General features: G+C 41.9%; 1 protein-coding gene and 1 long non-coding RNA gene across 2 annotated transcripts in view; one reads left to right on the top strand and one right to left on the bottom strand.

Moving 5' to 3' along the window:
- slc25a33 (solute carrier family 25 member 33) overlaps window positions 1–504 on the bottom strand; it is a 38,656-nt gene extending 38,152 nt beyond the window's left edge. Inside the window, exon 1 of the mRNA XM_043676183.1 lies at window positions 214–504. Coding sequence (XP_043532118.1) covers window positions 214–254 — 41 coding nt within the window. The 5' untranslated portion in view covers window positions 255–504. The remainder of the gene's footprint in view (window positions 1–213) is intronic.
- The window catches only part of LOC122540432, a 49,739-nt gene continuing 30,162 nt past the window's right edge, over window positions 24–19,600 (top strand). The window contains exons 1-2 of the long non-coding RNA XR_006309305.1: window positions 24–149; window positions 14,028–14,074. This is a non-coding gene — a long non-coding RNA (uncharacterized LOC122540432). The remainder of the gene's footprint in view (window positions 150–14,027; window positions 14,075–19,600) is intronic.

Here is a 19,600-nt window from a genome sequence, read left to right as displayed (position 1 = left end):
GGGGCGGTGATGGAGGGGGGGGGTGGGGGGTCAGTACTGGACGGTTTCCCTCGGAGGGATGCCCGCTGCTTTCTGGAACATTCCCTCAGCCTGCCACACGCAGCCCATCCTCCAGCCGGTAACCAAGGGCGACCGGATGCGGCCTACCGGTGAGAAAGAAAAACGATTAATTCGCCAGTGCATGCCGGGGGGGGGGGTATCGGTCGCACTCACCCTCCCGCGAAGAGGTGCAACACAGTTTCTCTCTGTGCCATCTTCAGGCTGACATTGCGGTGAGCCCGAAGCCAGGCCCAGCCCGGTACAGCGTGTCCCTCAGGCCGTTCACAGACTGACAGCCGTTCACTGCCGGGCAATGGAGAGGACACGGCCACGCCACTGCGCCTGCGCCAACCGGCCCATGTGACGTCACCGCGAGGGCGGGGAGGGGGCGGTGGCCTGACGTCACCGCGGCCGCTTGCGTCACCGGTGGGCAGAGGGGGCGGGGCCGGCGCCTGCTGACTATCAAGGGAGCGTTTGTAAATTGCAGTTGCGAGCTCAGCAGGAGGGCTCGCTTGGTAGTGTCCCTACCTGTGAGACAGGAGGCCCAGTTTCAAGACGGAGAGGATGTAGGTGTTGTCATAGCTCAGCTCAAAGGGTTAATTTTAAAAATACCTACAACAAAAGGAAGGGTGGAGTATATGTTGCCCCCAAAACAAAAAAAACCTTATAGAGTCTTATAAAATCATGAGGGGTATGAATGGGGTGAACAGCCAAGGTCTTTTCCCCAGGATGGCGGAGTCCAAAACTAGAGGGCATAGGGCAAGGTGAGAGTGGAAGGGATTATAGACCATAGAACACTACAGCTTAGTATAGGCCTTTTGGCCCTCGATGCTATGCCGATGTTTTATCCTACTCTAAGATCAAAGTAACCTACATATCCTTCATTTTACTTTCATCCATGTGCCTATCCAAGATTCACTTAGATGTCTTTAATGTATCTGACTCTACTACCACTGCTGGCAGTGCATTCAATGCACCCACCATTCTGTGTAAAGAAGCGACCGTGACATCACCTCTAAACCTTCCTCCAATCACCTTAAAATTATGCCCCCTTGTGATAGCCATTTCTTCCGTGGGAAAATGTCTCTGACTATTCACTCTATCTATGCCTCTAATCATCTTGAACACCTCTATCAAGTCACCTTTCATCCTTCTTCACTCCAATGAGAAAAACCCTAGCTCTCTCAACCTTTCTTCATAAGACATACCCTCCAGTCCATGCAGCATCCTGGTAAATCTCCTCTGCACCCTCTCTAGAGCATCCACGTCCTTCCTATAATGAGGCGACCAGAACTGAACACAATATTGCAAGTGTGGTCTAACTAGGGCTCTATTGAGCTGCAGTATAACCTTGTAGCTCTTAAGGATTTAGGATGTAAAAGGGACCGGAGGGACAACTTTTTCTCACAGAGGGTGATCCGTGTCTGGAATGAGCTGCCGGAGAAAGTGGTGGAGTCTGGTACGATTACAACATTTAAAAGGCATCTAGATGGCTATACGAATAGGACGGGTTTAGAGAGATGTGCACAAGTGCTGGTAAATTGGACTAGATTAATTTAGGATATCCAGTCAGCATGGATGATTTGGACTGAATGGCCTGTTTCCGTGCTGTACAGCTCTATGACTCTATGGGTCTATAACTGGATTCTGGAAATTAGAAAGTAAAACAGAAATTGCTGGGAAAACTCAAAAGGTCTGCCATCATCTGTGGAGAAAAAGACAGAGTTGACATTTCAGCCTGAATGTCTGGGAGTACATTATAAAAAGAGATTATACAAGTTAGGCCTGTTTCTCTAAAATTTGGAAGGTTAACAGGTGATCTGATTGAAGTCTTCAAAATATTAGCTGCAAAAGACAGGTTAGATAATTCAAGATTCGAGAACTAATGGGCATAGTTTAAAAATTAGGGTAAACATTCATGGAAGATGTTAGAATGTACTTCCACACATAAAGGATACTTGAGGTTTGGTACTGTTTTCTTCAAGCAGTCATGGATGCTGGATCAGTTGCTAATTTTTAATCTGAAAGCAATAATGTTTTGTTAAACAAAGGTATTAAGGGATGATATGAAGTTAAGCTGAAGATCAGCCATGACCTTATGGAATGGTGGAATAGGCTTGAAGGGCTGAATGGCCTACTCCTGTTCTTCTGTTTCTGTGCTATAACTTTTATGTGATGCATTAGACACACTAAGCAGGTTTGGCAGCATGTGGAAAATCTCTATGATGTTTCATCACAATTTGCAATTATATAATGCCCTTCACAACCACAAATCTATTGCTGAATCAGAGATCTTGTGGTGCAGTGGTAGCACCCTTGCCTCTGAGCCAGAATCTCTGGGTTCCCATTTCAAGTCCCACTCCAAGACCTGCTAGCTATTAAAGGAGCAGTCTTGATTCAGTTCAAGGGCCACTTATTAACCCACTAGTCCTTAAAAACTTCCCCACTGTTCCCCAAGAAGTGTCAGAGAATATACCAAACAATCAACAGAATTACTTTTACAGCCAATGAGGAACTCTTGCAAAGTAGTCACTGTTGAAAACACAACAGTCAACTTGCTCACAGGACATTCTGACAAGTGTCATAGAATCATACAGTACTGAAGAGGCCCTTTGGCCCTTCAAGTCTGCACCAACCTATCTACACTAATGCCACCTTCTAATACTTGCTCCATAATCTTGACTGTTATGATATTTTAAGTGCTCATCCACTTACTTTTTAAACATTGCTAGGTTTCGACAATATTGACAATCACTTGGGTTGAGTATGATGGCCCTTCATAAGGGCATCTATTTGTAGGTCTTCAGATGGCTGAAGAGGTCAATCCAGGATCTACAGCTTCTATTGCAGTGCGGGAATTGGTGGGTGGTAATGGTGATTGGAGATGGTGGTGGGTGGGTCTTCCTGATGTTCTGTCCCTCCTTGAGCAAGGGTCGCTTCTGTTCAGCAGCATAGTGGGGATCATTCTCACGGCACAAAGCTCTCTGTGGGTGATATTTGGTGATTCTGCTTTGTAGCTATGTCCTCCCAGTTGTTGATGTTGAGATGAGTTTCTTGAGGTTGGTCTGGATGTTATCTTTTAAGCGTTTCTTTTGGCTGTCAGGGGCACGCTGACCTTCTTTCAGCTGGGGGTACATGATCTGTTTTGGGAGGCACGAGTTGCCCTCCCAAGCAATGTATTCCAGATTCCCACCACTCTCTGGAAACCCCTCTAAGCCTCTTTCCCTTTGTTTTAAAATTAGGCCCATAGGTGTTAAGCTGTGGAAAGGTTAATGATGAAGAGTGCATTCAATGTGATGATGTAATAATGGTTTGGATGGTAAGAAAAGCTCTGGAATTCGAAGTAGACAGACTTACTATCCAGGTCTCTGCACAGTCTCAATAAGAATGACTGTCGTATTCAGGTAACTTATACTTGATTGCTGTCATGCAATTTTGTTTAAAACAATAGCCTCTTCTTGTTAGACTATCTAGTGATCTTCCCCAATATACTGAACAAAACCAAGCCAAGTAGCTTCCAAACTAGAAGGCAGCATGATAGCTGCAAACCAGCCTTATGACAAAACGTCCACGTCAGGCAACATGACCTGCTGAGGTGAGGATTCATCACACAGTACTGTGCATCTGGATTGGTTAGAAAATCTCAGGAGAAAGGTTTAGAAGGGAACATAGGAGAATGGGACCAAGATACTATATTGTCTGCCTACTTGCAAAACAAATAGAGGTATAAATCAGATGATTTTATTTCAGAACATAACATTTGGGATAGCTTGACATGTGGTGAGTGTAGCATTCTTTGGAGGACAAAGATGCTATATATTCCAAAACAAAAAAATCCACATCTCATGTTTCCTCATGTCTGGATATAATTAATGAGCTCAAATGAAGAATTTAACGAATGTGGATTTGTGGGATCCATTTCTCTGCTGTACATTCTACGTTGATTGATTTCAACAACTTCATTATCATTGTAAAATGTGAAAACCAGGATAGCAGGAAGGTGAACCAGATGGACCTTGGTCTGTTTCTAGTCTGGTGTTTCTTGTTTTCCAGTCTATTCTGTTGGCTCAGCTGATTAGAGTTCAGAATATTGTAGGTTCAGGCTGCATTCCAGTATAGGATTGATATGAGAGTGACGTACATAGCAGCAAGTGGGCAAATTGACTTCCCGTGGCGCAAATAATGACACAAAAATAAACAAGTGAGGAGACAACAAAAAAACACATACATTTCACCAGAATGCTTTAAAAAGAGCTGTAATAATGTTTACTTTAACAAAAAAAGTCATGATTTTAGCCATCACCAGGTAACAGCAGAAGTAGCCGCGATGTGCTGTTTGTGGTATTGCAAGCGTTCTATCTTCAGAAGATTAGTTATTTAGCTAAATTAGTTAATAGCTATTTAGATATTAATGTGTTACTAAAACATTTTGAGACAGGTCAGTTACACATGGTCATATTCAGTCACAAATGCAAACTAATGATACTGTAATTGTTAATTTCCAAATGATTATGTCTGATGATTTCAATTAAAGCAATTGATCATCTGTGATGACACATGTTTTAAAACTGTATAGATGGAACTGATTGTTTTGAGGAGATCTTGTGGTGTTGTGAGTAGTTTCCCTGCCTTTGAACCAGAAGCTCTATGTTCAAGTCCTACTCCGGGATTTATAATCCATGAGAAATATGTTCATAACATAGCCAAACAGGTTGAGGATTAATTTACAAATCCTTCCAACACACACCAAGAGCAGGTTGGTAATCTGTAAAAGATTCCTGATCAGGTAATCAGATGAAAATGAGTTAGAACCTCTGCTATCATGTTCTGTAGCTTCAGACTATCAGGAAATGTGCATTACTTGGGGATCCTTGGTCAGGATGGTTGGTATGGGTCTATTTGGTGCCAGAAGCATGAGATGGATTATGTGTCTGTGGTTTTGCCCTACGACTGGGGAGGTCATGGTACTGTTGATCAGATTCTCTACATACAGGGAACCCAAGAAGATCAGGTAGCAAAACTATTCCTGCATTTACTCCTGAGGAACATCAAGTAATTTCAATTGTAGGTAGACCTCTGGCATAAAGCTTGCAGTTATGACCTAGATTACATTGAATGAACTCTTTGACCAGCATTGATTATTGATGGTTACAGCACCTGATATTTAATCCACAAAATAAAGGGTGAAACCTTTCCAACTTCTGAATGACATGGGCTTTGGTGAGAACATTCGGAGAATGGTGTGAGATCACCATTGAAGACCTTTATGCATCAAGAACACAAAGATTCATTTTCCAACCAAGTGTTGAATGGCAAGGCAGGATTCTCACCACTGGATGGCAAGAGGCTAATTATCATGTATCAACACACTTAAAAATTTCCTCATTATGTCATCATTATCACCTCACAGACATGTAGTTTACAATTCTCCCTTCCACTAGATAGAAACCAGACGGGGATAATTCCTGACACGAGAATCAGAGAAGTTATCTGCTGACTCCTGCTTACTGCTCGCTCCTCTGGACATCCATCAGTCGCCAAAACCTAAGTGTACACTCCACGGACAGAGATGGTATGCACCCCTGTCCACGAGGACATCCAGGTCCTGAATGGTAGACACTGCCCAAGAAGTCTGGGGTAATTGAAAGGAAAAGTGCAGGGGCAGCTGCAGGCTGACAGTGTTTAACTAGGTGCATAACTGAGCTTGAAAAACAGAACTTAGAATCCTGCGGTAGGCTCAGTAGTGGCCAATAATTCCACCTGTGCACAGCAGCTCAATGGTTAGTGATGCTGCGTCAAAGCACCAGGGATCCGGTTTTGATTCCAGGGTGACTGACTGTGTGGAGTTTGTGTGATTTTCCTCCGGGTGCTCCGGTTTCCTCCCAAATTCCAAAGATGTGCAGGTTAGATGGATTGGCCATGCTAAATTGCCCCATAGTGACAAGGATGTGCAGGCTGGGTGGATTAGCCAAAGGAAATGTGGGGTTGTGGGGATAGGGTGGAGCCTGGGTTTGGGCAGGATGCTTTTTTAATTTCTGACAGCGCAGACTCAATTAGCTGAATGGCCTCGTGGTAGGGATTCTATGAGTGGAGTGCCATAGGGATGTGGTGTACCGATAATGAGATGGGTTTGAGAAGATAGCACAAAGGAATCACTAGAGAAATCCTCCATGAAACTCACCAAGAATGGCACTTGACTGATTTGTGGTAAAATCCATCCTGTAGAAAAAATTATGGAGAAAAAAATCCCAGATTAATGTTGGAATTGAACTCAAGCAAACTCAAGCAACAAATTCAATCAGACCTTCAGAGACAATATTTTCTAACCATGATATAATTGCAGACAGAAACGTTGGCAAGAGGCCCTGTTTGCTGGGTAGCCTGAACCCATTTCTGCGTTGCAGAAAAGGAAAGGCTTTTTAATCTTGTTCCCTAAAATTTGTTGACGTCCCATGGCTCAAATAAGCAGGCCACCACATGTTCACAAATACTATTAATGGAAATATAAGAAGCTGTTACTGATCTAGATAGGAGACTGAAAGGGACATAGGGAACGAGGCTGCTATCACGTAGCTTTTATAAAAAACAAATTCCATCCTAGTATAAGCTGTGCAGATGCGACTCATTTGGCAAGGCATCAGAATTCATTGCTCAGTCATGTGCAGCCTAAAGGCACAATTGCTGCTACTGTTGCTATGTGCTTCCCTGCATGATAAACATGTTTCAGGCAATTGTCTAAGCATGTTTTTTACTTGATTTTAATTAATAGAGACTTAATTCTGTGTGGCAACTTGAATGTAGTAGATGCCCCAAGGTGAAATAATGATCAGACAAGATTTGATACCAGACAACATCACGAGGTGAAGAGAAAGATGACAGAAAACATGAAATACTAAAAAGTGCCCAAACAAAGTACTTGCCAATAAAACTGAATCTTAACCCCATTTGTCAAGTCCACTCATTAGGAATGTAGGAGCAGGAGTGGGCCATTTAGCCTCCTGAAATATTACAATTGGTTCCCATATCCATAGCTTTCATATAGACTGTTAACAGTTGGGCCCTCAGCACTGATTTTTGCAGTACCCCACTCTGCCAACCTGAAAATAACCCACTTATGCCTGTAATCTGACCTTAACCAATGCTCAATTCACACTAGCATACTACTCCAATCGTAGAGTCATACAAATGTACAGCATGGAAACAGACCCTTCAGTCTAACTCATCCAAGCCGACCAGATATCCTAAACTGATCTAGTTCCATTTGCCAGCATTTGGCCCTTGTCCCTCTAAACTCTTTCTGTTCATATACTCATCCAGATGCCTTTTAAATGAGGTAATTGTACATGCCTCCACCATTTCCTCTGGCAGTTTGTTCCACACACACACACACCACCTTCTGCATGAAAATGTTGCCCCTTAGGTCCCTTTTAAATCTTTTCCCTTTCACCTTAAACCTATGCCCTCTAGTTTTGGACTCCCCTTTTATTCATAGAATCCCTACAGTGGGGAAACAGGCCATTTGGCCCAACAAGTCTACACGCTGAGGGGTGTCCTTATAGAGATTTATAAAATCATGAAGGGCATGGATAGGATAAATAGACAAAGTCTTTTCCCTGGGTGGGGGAGTCCAGAACTAGTGGGCATAGGTTTAGGATGAGGGGGAAAGATATAAAAGTGACCTAAGGTGCAACCTTTTCACGCAGAGGGTGGTACGTGTATGGAATAAGCTGCCAAAGGATGTGGTGGAGGCTGGTACAGTTGCAACATTTAAAAGGCCCCATCTGGATGGGTATATGAATAGGAAGGATTTGGAGGGATATGGGCCAGGTGCTGGCAGGTGGGACTAGATTGGGTTGGGATATCTGGTCAGCATGGACGAGTTGGATCGAAGGGTCTGTTTCCAAGCTGCACATCTCTATGACTCAATGATTCTATGACTGACCCTCTGAAGAGTATCCCACACAGACCCATTCCCCTACTCAATTGCTCTACATTTCCCTGACTAATGCACCTAAACTACAGATCTCTGAACACTATGGGCAATTTAGCATGGCCAATTCACCTAAACTGCACATCTTTGGACTGTGGGAAGAAACCGGAGCACCTGGAGGAAACCTGTGCAGACATGGAGAGAATGTGCAAACTCCACAAAGAGACTGAGAATCGAACCTGGGTTCCTGGCACTGTGAGGCAGCAGTGCTAACCTACCATGGGAAAAAGACCTATCCATGCACTCATGAGTTCATAAACCCTCTATAAGGTCTCCCTTTAGCCTCTGATACTCCAGGGAAAACCCCCCATTCCATTTAACCTCTCCCTATAGCTCAAACCTTCTTTTCCCGGCTGTACTCTTGTAAATCTTTCAAGTTTAACAATATCTCGAAGGCAGTTTTCTAAAAGTGGCCTCACCAATATTTTGTACAGCCACAACATGTCATTCCAACTCATATACTCAATGCATTGACCAATGAAAGTAAACGTGCCAAATGCCTACTTCACCACCCTGTCCACCTGCACTTGCATTTTCAAGGAACTATGAACCTGTATGCCTAGGTCTCTTTGTTTGGCAACATTCCCCAGGGCCCTATCATTATCTGGATAAGTCCTGCCCTGATTTGCTTTAGCAAATTGCAACACCTCATGTTATCTAAATTAAATTCCATCTGTCACTCTTTGGGCCATTGGCCCCTCTGATCAAGGTACCGTTTTACTCTTCATTGTCCTTCTTCATAACCTTCTTCATTGTCCACTACACTACCAATTTTGCTGTCATCTACAAACTTACTAACCATATCTCTTATATTCACATCCAAATTGTTTACATAAATGAAAAAAAGCTGTGAATCCAGCACCGATCTTCGCAACACACCATTGGCACAGGCCTAGAAAGTCAGATGGCAACCTGGCCAATTGAATCAATTTGATGCAATAACAGGAATTAAATCAGACATATGTTGTCACACACATAAATAGAGGAATAAATGAGCTCCACATGCTGATATTTGGTGATTGAGTGGATATTAAACAACATCAGCAAATCAATATGAAATTTTTGAAACATCATATTCGTGGAGTGTAACATGCATACAATTCCCCCCTAGGTGAATGTAACCTGCAGATAGTAACAAATAAAATTATTGCACATTGTGGTCTCCTTATACTGTGACTGATGTTTCCTGAGCTAAGTGTATTTGATCATCATTGGAAAAATTCAACTGTGGCCCAATATTCATTAAGGAAAACATTTCTACTACAATATTTCGCACCAGCTAACTGTGACCTTTCCAAAGTGCAAGGTTTAAATATCAAGATTTGACCTGTGTGATTGAATTTTGTTTGCTAACTTTATATGTGGCAATTTATCAAAAGCCTTCTAAAAAATTCTAATACACTAACTATTGGTTCCCTCTTCTTGACTCTGTTGCTCACATTCTCAAAAAACTCTGTCAGATTTTTCAAACATGATTTCTCCTTCATATGTTGACTCCGTATAATCAGACAATTATTTTACAAACATCCAGTAGTTATAACCTTTACATTAGATTCTAATGTCTTACCTACTGCTGTCTTCAGGCTAACAGGTCAGTAGTTCCCTGTATTCTCTCTCCCTCCTTTCTTAAACAATAGGGCTACATTTGCAACCTTCTAAATTTACAGTCAACATTGCAGAATTCATAAAATTTGTAACTTATCACATTCATCAGAGACTGACAGCTCAGTGAGAATGGTCGCCTTAGAAAGTTTGGGAGCACAAACTGGTGAGCACCTCACTGTGGTAACTCCGAAGTTGGTTGACGGGGGGAGCATTCCAGGCCACTGGCACTCAGGGGGACTGCCAGAAACCAGGTACTTACTCAGTGCTAGCAGGAGAGGACACCGTGGTGTAGATGACCAGGGACTTCACCCATATGCACAGGGAAGGACAGCAGACAAGAATATGGGAGACAATGACTCTCATGGCCCAGAAGTTGCAGCAGAGTAGGAAGTCATGTGATCATCTAGCTGCCTCCGCGGACAGGTTGCCAGTTGCCATTGCCCTTGGGTTCTGCTAAAGAGGTGCACACACCTATACTCCATCATCCCCGCCATTAACTAGGATAGCGATCTATGTGGGTTTCCTCCGGGTGCTCCAGTTTTCTCCCACAGTCCAAAGATGTGCAGGTCAGGTGAATTGGCCATGCTAAATTGCCCATAGGGATAGGTGCATTCGTCAGAGGGAAATAGGTCTGGGTGGGTTACTCTTCGGAGGGATGTGTGGACTGGTTGGGCTGAAGGGCCTGTTTCCACACTGTAGGGAATCTAATCTAATCTCAGGTCATGCATGGTTGGGACAGGTCAGGGGGATTGGGGAGTGGAGTGGGGGCTGTGCCAGGCTTGACACCAGGAATTCAGTCAGAATGCCGCAGCACTGACCAGCTGTGTAATACTCTGGTCCCTCTCACCTTCGCTCCTAAAACCAGTCAGGCTGAAAGCTCAGCCCTACAAATCCAACTTTTGTAAGCAATGGTTTTGGATGGAAGACTTTGCTCATCAGTCCTTTCTATGATGCATTGCCAATAAATGAACAACAGCCATAATTTCAGAGGAGCACTGTCCATCATTAACCATAAAAACATAGAAAATAGAGCAGCAGGAGGCCATTCAACCCTTCGCACCTGCTCCACTATTCAATATAATCATGGCTGATCATCCAACTCATTTCCCTGTTCCCACATTCTTCCCATATCCTTTGATCCTTTAGCCCTAAGAACAAAATTAACTTATTCTTGAAATCATTCAGTGTTTGGCATCAATGTCTTTCTGTGGCAGAGAATTCCACAGGCTCCCTCTCTCTGGGTGAAGAATTTTCTCCTCACCTTTGTCCTAAATGGTCTACCCCTATATCCTTAAACTGTGATCGCTGGTTCTGGGTACCCTGTTCATCAGGAATATCCTCCATGTATTTACCCTGTCTAGTCCTGTTTGGACATTATTGGTTTCTATGAGATTTTCCCTCATTCTTCTAAACTTCAGGGAATATAGTCCTAACCAATCCAGTCTCCTTATCGTACAGTCCTGCCATCTTGGGAATCAGTGTGGTAAACCTTCATTTCACTCCCTTCATAACCAGAACATCCTTCCTCAGATAAGAAACCAAAACTGCCCATAATACTCCCAGGTGTGGTCTCAACAAGGCCCTGTACAATTGTAGCAAGACATCCCTCCTCCTGTAATCAAATCCCTTCACTATGAAGGACAATGTACCACTTACCTTCTTCACCACCTTTTGGAGTTGCTTGCTTATTTTCAGTGACTGGTGCATGAGGACAAATAAAATAATTTCTCAGATTGCTCTACTGTAGCATTCAATAGTTGTTCATTTTCTTCTGTGCGTTGTGTGGGGAATAATGATTAGATTGAATTGGCAATCCACATAGAGATCTCACGAGAACAGACTTGGGACCTGGTGCCTGGTGAAGGTGGAATGGGGAGAACTTACTTTAATTGTTTTCCAGGTTTGAAGTCATGAGAAAAAGAGAATCTTACAGATCTGGAGTGTGCTGTTTCATTGAGAGATTTTTATGGTCTCGGTGTTAGGAATCTCTCCTCTATGACCATACTCTGATACTGCAGTTAATGGCAATGATCTTTGTATAGACTCCCCCTTCCATAGAGTGACAAAGAAGCTGCCAGTGACACGAAAAATCATTTTAATTCAAATGCCCAATGAAGAAACAAAGAGCAGTAGGTTAAAATCACTTTTAAAAACTGTTATGGAGCAATTTGTAGATTGGAACATGAACTCAGGATGAAGGGAGGAGCTGGAAGAGACTGAAAAACTTTTTAAAAATCAGAAAAAGATTTGGTCTATAATTTTGACTAATTATTCAAACTATGGGCAGAAAATATATAGGAACATCATCACCAAGCCACTCACCATCCTGACTTGGAAATATATTGCCGTTCCTTCACTGTTGCTGGGTTAAAATCCAGGAATTCTCTCCCTAACAGCATTGTGGGTCAACCCAGAGCACGTGGGCTCCAGTGGTTCAAGAAGGTAGCTTACCCCCACCTTCTCAAGGGCAACTAGAGACAACCAGTGACTCCCACATCCCACAAATGAATTTTTAAAAATGAAGTCATTTAACAATATTTAAAATGGAAGCGAAAAAGAATTTCTTCCCACAGGGGTTACTAATCTTTCCAAATCTCTAACATAAGCCAAAGAACTGCAGATGCTGGAAATCTGAAACAAAAGCAGAAATTGCTGGAGAATCTCAGCAGGTCTGGCTTCATGTTTTAATGGTGAAACCTTCACTGGCAAAACAAATATCTGATAACCATTCTGAAGAAGAACTTGCAATACTGGCTCTGTTTCTCTCCTCACAGATGCTGCCAGGCCTGACGAGTTTCTCCAGCACTTCCTGTTTTCATTTCTGATTCTTTACCCCAGAGAGCAGTAGATGCAGGGTTATTGAACTTATTCAAGGTTGAAGGGTTATGGGGAGGGATTTGGCAAGGAAGTGGAGATTAGTTCACAATCAGATCAGTGGCAATTTTTAAATGGCGATAGCAATAACCTATGAGCAGACTAGACAAGAAAGAAAATGTAATTTCAGGAAAGCATTGATCAAATCTTGTTCATCTCCCTGCACACTAATTGTGTTTTAAAAAAGGACAAGGGTTGACCTAACCACATTGTAACTTTCGCTAGTTTGATTTGATTTGATTTATTGTCGTCACGTATCTAAATACGGTGAAAAGCTTTGGTTTGTGAGCAGTTGGTCCGAAAGATAACATTAAGAGATCATGTCAGCAAAGGAAAGCAAGATATTTGTTTTTCCTGTGAAGAAAGTGGATGGGAAGTGATTAAAAAATGGATACGAAACAATATGAATAAAGTTAATGTATAGAGGGGAAAAAAAATCAGCAAAGGAGTCAAACAGAAATCTGTCCTTTGGTCTTTAAGCTACATTGAACTCATGCTTAATATCTTGTGATCTAACTGTTTTTCATTGATCTAACGTGAAACATTTCTTTCCAGGGTTTTTCACGTCTCGATTTAAAAGTTCTTCAAATCAAAGTCAGGGACTTCCCCTGAGTGCATTGAACTTACCAGGACTGAATGCCTGCTGCTGTATCATATTACTATGCAGAAAGGAATAAGAAGTGTTAGCTCTGCAATTTCTCCTAACAATCAAACAGTGAAATTTCATGTATGAGCACTTCTGTTCATGCATTGAAATTCTGCAGATTTTCTCTGCGGTGAACTGGTAGCAGAACTGCAAACCAGTGTTTTTATTATTTCTTCCAGGTTTCTACTCATTTCCCATCAAAGTTACATGAAGTGAATTCCAGGGGAATTCAGGACCTTGCTTTGGCTGTTTGAAGTTAAAAATCTCACAATGCCAGATTATAATCCAACAGGTTTATTTGGAAGCACTATCTTTCGGGAGCAACTAATTACCTGATGAAGGAGCAGCGCTCTGAAAGCTAGTATTTCCAAATAAACCTGTTGGACTATAACCTTGTGTTGTGTGATTTTTAACTTTGTCTGCCCCCAGTCCAACACCAGCACCTCCTTATCTTGGCTGTTGGAGTTCCAGAGGTACCCAAACCTATATGTGTCCCTGTTTTCCCTCCCCATCACTCACAAGGTTTTGTTAGACAGTGGTCTGAGAAAGGCTGATTTCCTCCTCCATAACCTTGAGGCACCAGTGCCAACTACAACCTTCTTCGCACTAGTTTTATAAAATCCAGCCCATCGTCCCCATAAATTTACAAAGGCTTCTTGCAAATTAAGTTGAATACAGAAATTCCATTGTAATGTTGCTCCATATGGTGTACATATGACTATGTACAAGAGAGAAGAAATCTTCTATTGAGGACATGACTATGGGTGAGGGAGCATTTCAGCTTTATTGTGTCTCAAAAAATTCCCAGCTTTCTAAGTGGACTGAGATATGCCGAGTCAAACCAGTGCATAATCTTTTGTTGTGTGGTTTTAGGGTCGTAACTGACAGTCTGGGTTCAAGACAGACTGGTCGAAGGGAAGGTAAGGTCAAAAACTATCTTTCGATTGAGACTTATGTACATCTCTTCTTATTGCATGTGAACCCTACATACAACTAAATAGGGTAATCTGAGATATTCCAGATTCCAAGCGTATTGAGACATTGTTGAGACTGTTATCTAAATGGGTTTCTCTCTCCAAATCCAGTTAACTCCTCCAATGCTGTGCTACTTAAGCCCTGTGGGAAACAGCTCTGTGACATATTTGTAAGATTGTTCCAGCGTCCTGAAGTCCTTATATAAGAGATGGATGGGGTGGTGGGGTTTAGGGCTATTGTGGCACAGTGATATGTGAGCCAGGACAGCCACCTGCTCCAGTGTATGTAGCTACATTTCTGAACTGGTTGATTACAAACATCTATAATAGATTTTTGGGGTGGGTGGTGGGTGGGAATGGAGTTTATCCAGACCAGGATTAGGACATTGCTCCCTAAAGGGTTGAAATACATGCAACTTAATGTCAGAGTCTTGAGCCAATTAGGTAAACCGGATCCCACTCCTTTCCAACATGGCCTCCATGATCTAACATACATCCGCTGCTCATTCCATGCAATCAGAAGTGATGGGCATATCTAGATGCAGAGGCATTCAACAAGAAACCTTCCCTCGATCGTAGAAAGCCCTCCCCAGCAGGAAGGGTACCTTTCCAGTGGCCACAATGTGGAATTAGGCACAGGGACTGTGTGGCCATTGGATTGTCAGGACTCTCTTCATGTTCACGAAGTGTTAAAATTAATCTTATATGCCTTCAAAGTAACAGAGACTTAAGATAAAAAATATCAGCTCCAAATGAATAAGCTGATGGCTGACCGTATTTGTAACAAACACCTTCAAATGTCTGAAGGATACATTTTCAGTAAACACTTTATTTATGCCGACATGGCAAAAAATGCAGCCAACCTACGACAGCAAGAACAGTTAAATTTTAATCTTGTTTAACATCACAATCGATGATTTCATTGTAAATATTTTCCAGATAACAGATTATAAATTAACTGTGCACAGTCTATGCTGGGTTTTGAGACAATCCATTCTAAATTCAAGGCTATTTAAATAGTGCAATCAGACTTGTTCAATGAAAGCCAATATTGGAATAAATTAAAATGAATGCACTAAAGAAAGTCCTGGCCAAACAATTAACCCATTGTACCTGTAACTAACGTCAGGTAGAAAAATCCATTCTGTCCCAATCATCTTCTCTTTCCCCAAACACTAGTAATTCTGCTGTTTTTCAAATATTTAGCCAGTTATAAGATTTGATTGGGTAGATCTTTGCACTGACTGGGACAAGTCTCGGACAAGTTGCAAGGCCTGAAATATGTAGCCACGCCACTTTAAGGGAAGATGAAACAATATTTATACATGAACATGATCAAAGTTTGGAACTGCCTCCAATTGATGCCGGACGGCTTGTTAATTTCAAAAATGAAATTTACTATTTTTTGTAAACCTGCAATGGATTTTAAAGCAAAACTGGGTATAAGGAATTAAGTCATAATTCCATTGTGTTGTGGAACAGGTTCAAGGGCTAAATGGTCTCATCCCAATTCTACATAATCTTTAAAAATCATTAAGGATTTTGCTTCTACTACCGTTTCTCATTAATATTAAGTTCTTAATCTTTGTTCTTTCATGTGATGTGTTTGTCAATGGCAAGCCCATCATTTGTTACCTAACCCTAATGTCACATTAAACTATTTCAGCAGACATTGCTGCTGTTCTGGAGTCACATATAGACCTGACCAGGAAAGTACAGCAGATTTCCTTCACTAAAGGATATTAGTGAAGCTGATGGGTTTGTATGATGATTGACAGTGGTTTCATGGTCTCCAATGCTGAGACTGGCTTTCGACTGTGTACATTTTCCCAGATGACCACTCTTATCTCCTTGTAGTATTTGTCACCTCTACCAGTTTGCGTTACTGGGTAAAGGCCGTTTCAGCTAGTTTGCTGCCAACAATCCTCCTTTGTCTTTGCGCCATCTTGAGATGATCTAATGATCAATAGTAGAGGGTAAGAGAGTCAGAGATGAACAGCACGGAAACAGACCCTTCGGTCCAACTTGTCCATGCCAACCAGATATCCAAACCCTATCTAGTCCCACCTGCCAGCACCTGGCCCATATCCCTCCAAACCCTTTCTATTCATGTACCCATCCAGATGCCTTTTAAATGTTGCAACTGTACCAGCCTCCACCACTTCCTCCGGCAGCTCATTCCATACATTACCACCGTGTGTGAAAACCCTGTCGGTCTCTTTTGTATCTTTCCCCCTCACCCTAAACTATGCCCTCTAGTTGTCTTGCTTGTTACCCTTACACATCCGATTTGTCTATTCAATGTGCAGACTTAAATCTGATATGACAATTGTATGATCCCTCCTCCATACCTCCGTTATATCCCAATTTACACTTTGTTCTACATTGAGACAACTCTTTGGATGACTCCCACTCCCTTCTTTCCCTTGTTCCTTATTTCCCCATTAACTGATTTCACATGATCTATTGCACTGCACTAGATCCCCTCTTTATTTACAAAACTAACCCACAATCTTTTTCTTTTGGCTATTCTTCCAGCATATTTGAGCAGCTTTGAATATTCGTGTTCCCGGTCTTAGGCATCCCGAAACTAGAACTCTGCATTACCTATCAAGTCATATGCAGTTACTTACCTCTGTGCTATCAAGGGTATATCACTGCAGATTATCTATAGAAAAGGCACTGTTTTTAGATAAGAAAAATGTTTAATTCATGATGGCACAATCATTCTTTGGGCATAATTACTAGGACAAGTACAGAAAATGCTGAAGAAACTCAATACTATCTAGGGAGAGAGAAACAGAGTTAATGTTTCAAGTCTGGTATGATTGTTCCTCAGATCTTCAGTTCTGAAGAAGTGGCATACTGGACTCAAAACATTAATTTTGTTTCTCTCTCCACAAATGCTGTTGAGTTTCTCCAGCATTCTCTGTGTTTGTTTTGGACTTCTAATGTCTGCAGAAGTTTGGTTTTATAATTACTAGGATCTTAGGGGGATGGCACAGATGCAATTGCTTCCTCCAAAAGCAAGAGTGGAATTCATTTCTGCCCACAGACTGTGAATCATTAACCCCTTCAGAACCAATACCTTTTTATTACAAGATCCTGATTTCTTATTAATTATATTTAAATTTATTCAGCTGCCATGATTGGATTTGACCTCATATCCTCTAAGCATTAGACTTGGTTTGTAGATTACTAGTCCAGTGATATTACCACTGTATCTCCATCTCCCCAGGATTATGTACAAATATGCCATCGACACTTAAGGCGTTTGTAGTCATTGAATAGACAAGACAGGAGCTCATTTTTTTTGTGTGTGTTTAAGATCCTATTGACTGGATTCCCAGAGATCTAACAACAATATTGATGAGTACTTCATGTACGTGGGCTGAAGAAGTTAGCTCTGTTCTTGTTAAAAAAGATCTAGAGGGGTGTTAATGGAGGTGTTCAAAATCATAAGGAGTGAGGTTTAATAGGCTAGGGCTGTTTTCCTTGGAGTGTCGGAAGTTGAGGAGTGACCTTATAGAGATTTATAAAATCATGAAGGGCATGGATAGGATAAATAGACAAAGTCTTTTCCCTGGGGTGGGGGAGTCCAGAACTAGAGGGCATAGGTTTAGGGTGAGAGGGGAAAGATATAAAAGAGACCTACGGGGCAATTTTTCACACAGAGTATGGGTATGGAATGAGCTGCCAGATGAAGTGGTGGAGGCTGGTACAATTGCAACATTTAAAAGACGTCTGGATGGGGATATGAATAGGTTTGGAGGGATATGGGCCGGGTGCTGGGAGGTGGGACTAGATTGGGTTGGGATATCTGGTTGGCATGGGCAAGTTGGACCGAAGGGTCTGTTTCCATGCTGTACATCACTATGACTCTTTGACTCTGTATAGATTGAATAGAGAGGGAGAAACTGTTCCTGTTGGTGAAAGAGGACCAGAGGACATTGGCTCAATGTAATTGTCAAAAGAAGTAACTGCAACAGTAACAATCTGGTGAACAGTTCGAATCTGAGTGTGTGGTGGTGCTAGATTCATTTGTAGCTCTTAAATCTGAATGTGATAATTGTCTAAAGAGAAAACAATTGCAGAGCCACGGGGTAAAGGAATAGGATTAGGTGAGTTGCTCTTGCAGAGAGCTGGCAGTGACACAATGGACCCAATGGCCTCTGTAACCATATAATGATTCTCACTGAGTTTTAAAGACCAAAGTTGATGTTCTGCCCATGATTGCAGTGCCCTATCTGTTTACATTCTTGCACTAGGTGTACTTTTATTTTCAGCTTCCTAAACTTCAGTTACGTTTTCAAATGGCTCTTTTTCTGAAGATGTTTGCACTTTATGTCCTTTTGTGTACAACCCTACGTCAATGGGTTAGAGCAATACAAAACATGAAGACATTTGGCAGTCAGTCAGCAATTCACCGCAGCCTATCAAATGTTTTGAGCTTCAGAAGCCGATGACTGTTGACACTTTTAACTGGAAAAAACATTTTCATAGGAAATGTAGCAACCATGACAGAGATTTCAGAATATCAGGATCAGTGTCATGGACTTTTCCACTTAGACTCACTAACCTTCAAGCTTCCTGATTTGCACCAGCAATGGAAAGTACTGGGTAATTAGCAGCAAGGTAACCAGGGACCAAACATTCCATGATCCTCAATTTGCTGATAGAGGTCTGGCTTGGCCGGAATTACAATTAAACCCATGGCTGTCCAAAACTGCTGTGAAAGTGTAATTCCAATAATCCCAATTATAGTGCATTGGACCAGTAACGGACCTGTCACCAGCACTGAGCATGATGAGGTGCTTAGCATAATCCAATTATAGAATTCAGATAAATATGATTTTTCCTGACCTAATGCCAATAGCAGATTTAATCTTGAAAGCAAGTAAAGCAAGATGGAAAGCAAGTAAAAAAGAACAAGAGCAGAAGTAGGTGTGTATAAGGTGAGCTTATGGTTATTTTTAATGTAAATTGAATTTAGAAAGAAGGAAGAGAGTTGATGAATGTATCAAAGCCCTAGAGTAAACTAACATAGCATAAAAGAGAAAGATTTCCATTTTCCATTCCAAAACATTTTACACCCAATGAAGTAATTTTGAATTATTGTCACTGCTATAACTTTGGAAACACAGCCGTCGATTTGCATACAGCAAGTTCCCTCCAGCACAAAAACCAAACAGAGAATAAAACATTACTAAGAGTCAAAGGTGATCGCAACTGAACAACATGACAGTAACTTTGAGACGAAGAGCTGAACAGAGAAGGAATGGTTGGATTGTTCTGCAGAGGGCCGGCATGGAATCAATGGGCCAATAGGCCTCCCTCGACGGTGTGATGAATCTCTTTGTGAAATCTGTGGAGTTTGTTTGAGTGATGTCAGGACAACTCCTGGGCTGTAAGCTTTTATTCACAGAGTGCAGCCGGTTCAGATTTCAGGGCTTCTCAATTGCTCTCTTAGCT

This window comes from Chiloscyllium plagiosum, chromosome 34, assembly GCF_004010195.1.
Source record: "Chiloscyllium plagiosum isolate BGI_BamShark_2017 chromosome 34, ASM401019v2, whole genome shotgun sequence".
Taxonomy (NCBI): domain Eukaryota; kingdom Metazoa; phylum Chordata; class Chondrichthyes; order Orectolobiformes; family Hemiscylliidae; genus Chiloscyllium; species Chiloscyllium plagiosum.
The sequence above is the reverse complement of the archived record's forward strand: the minus strand, read 5'-3'. Positions and strand labels throughout refer to the sequence as shown.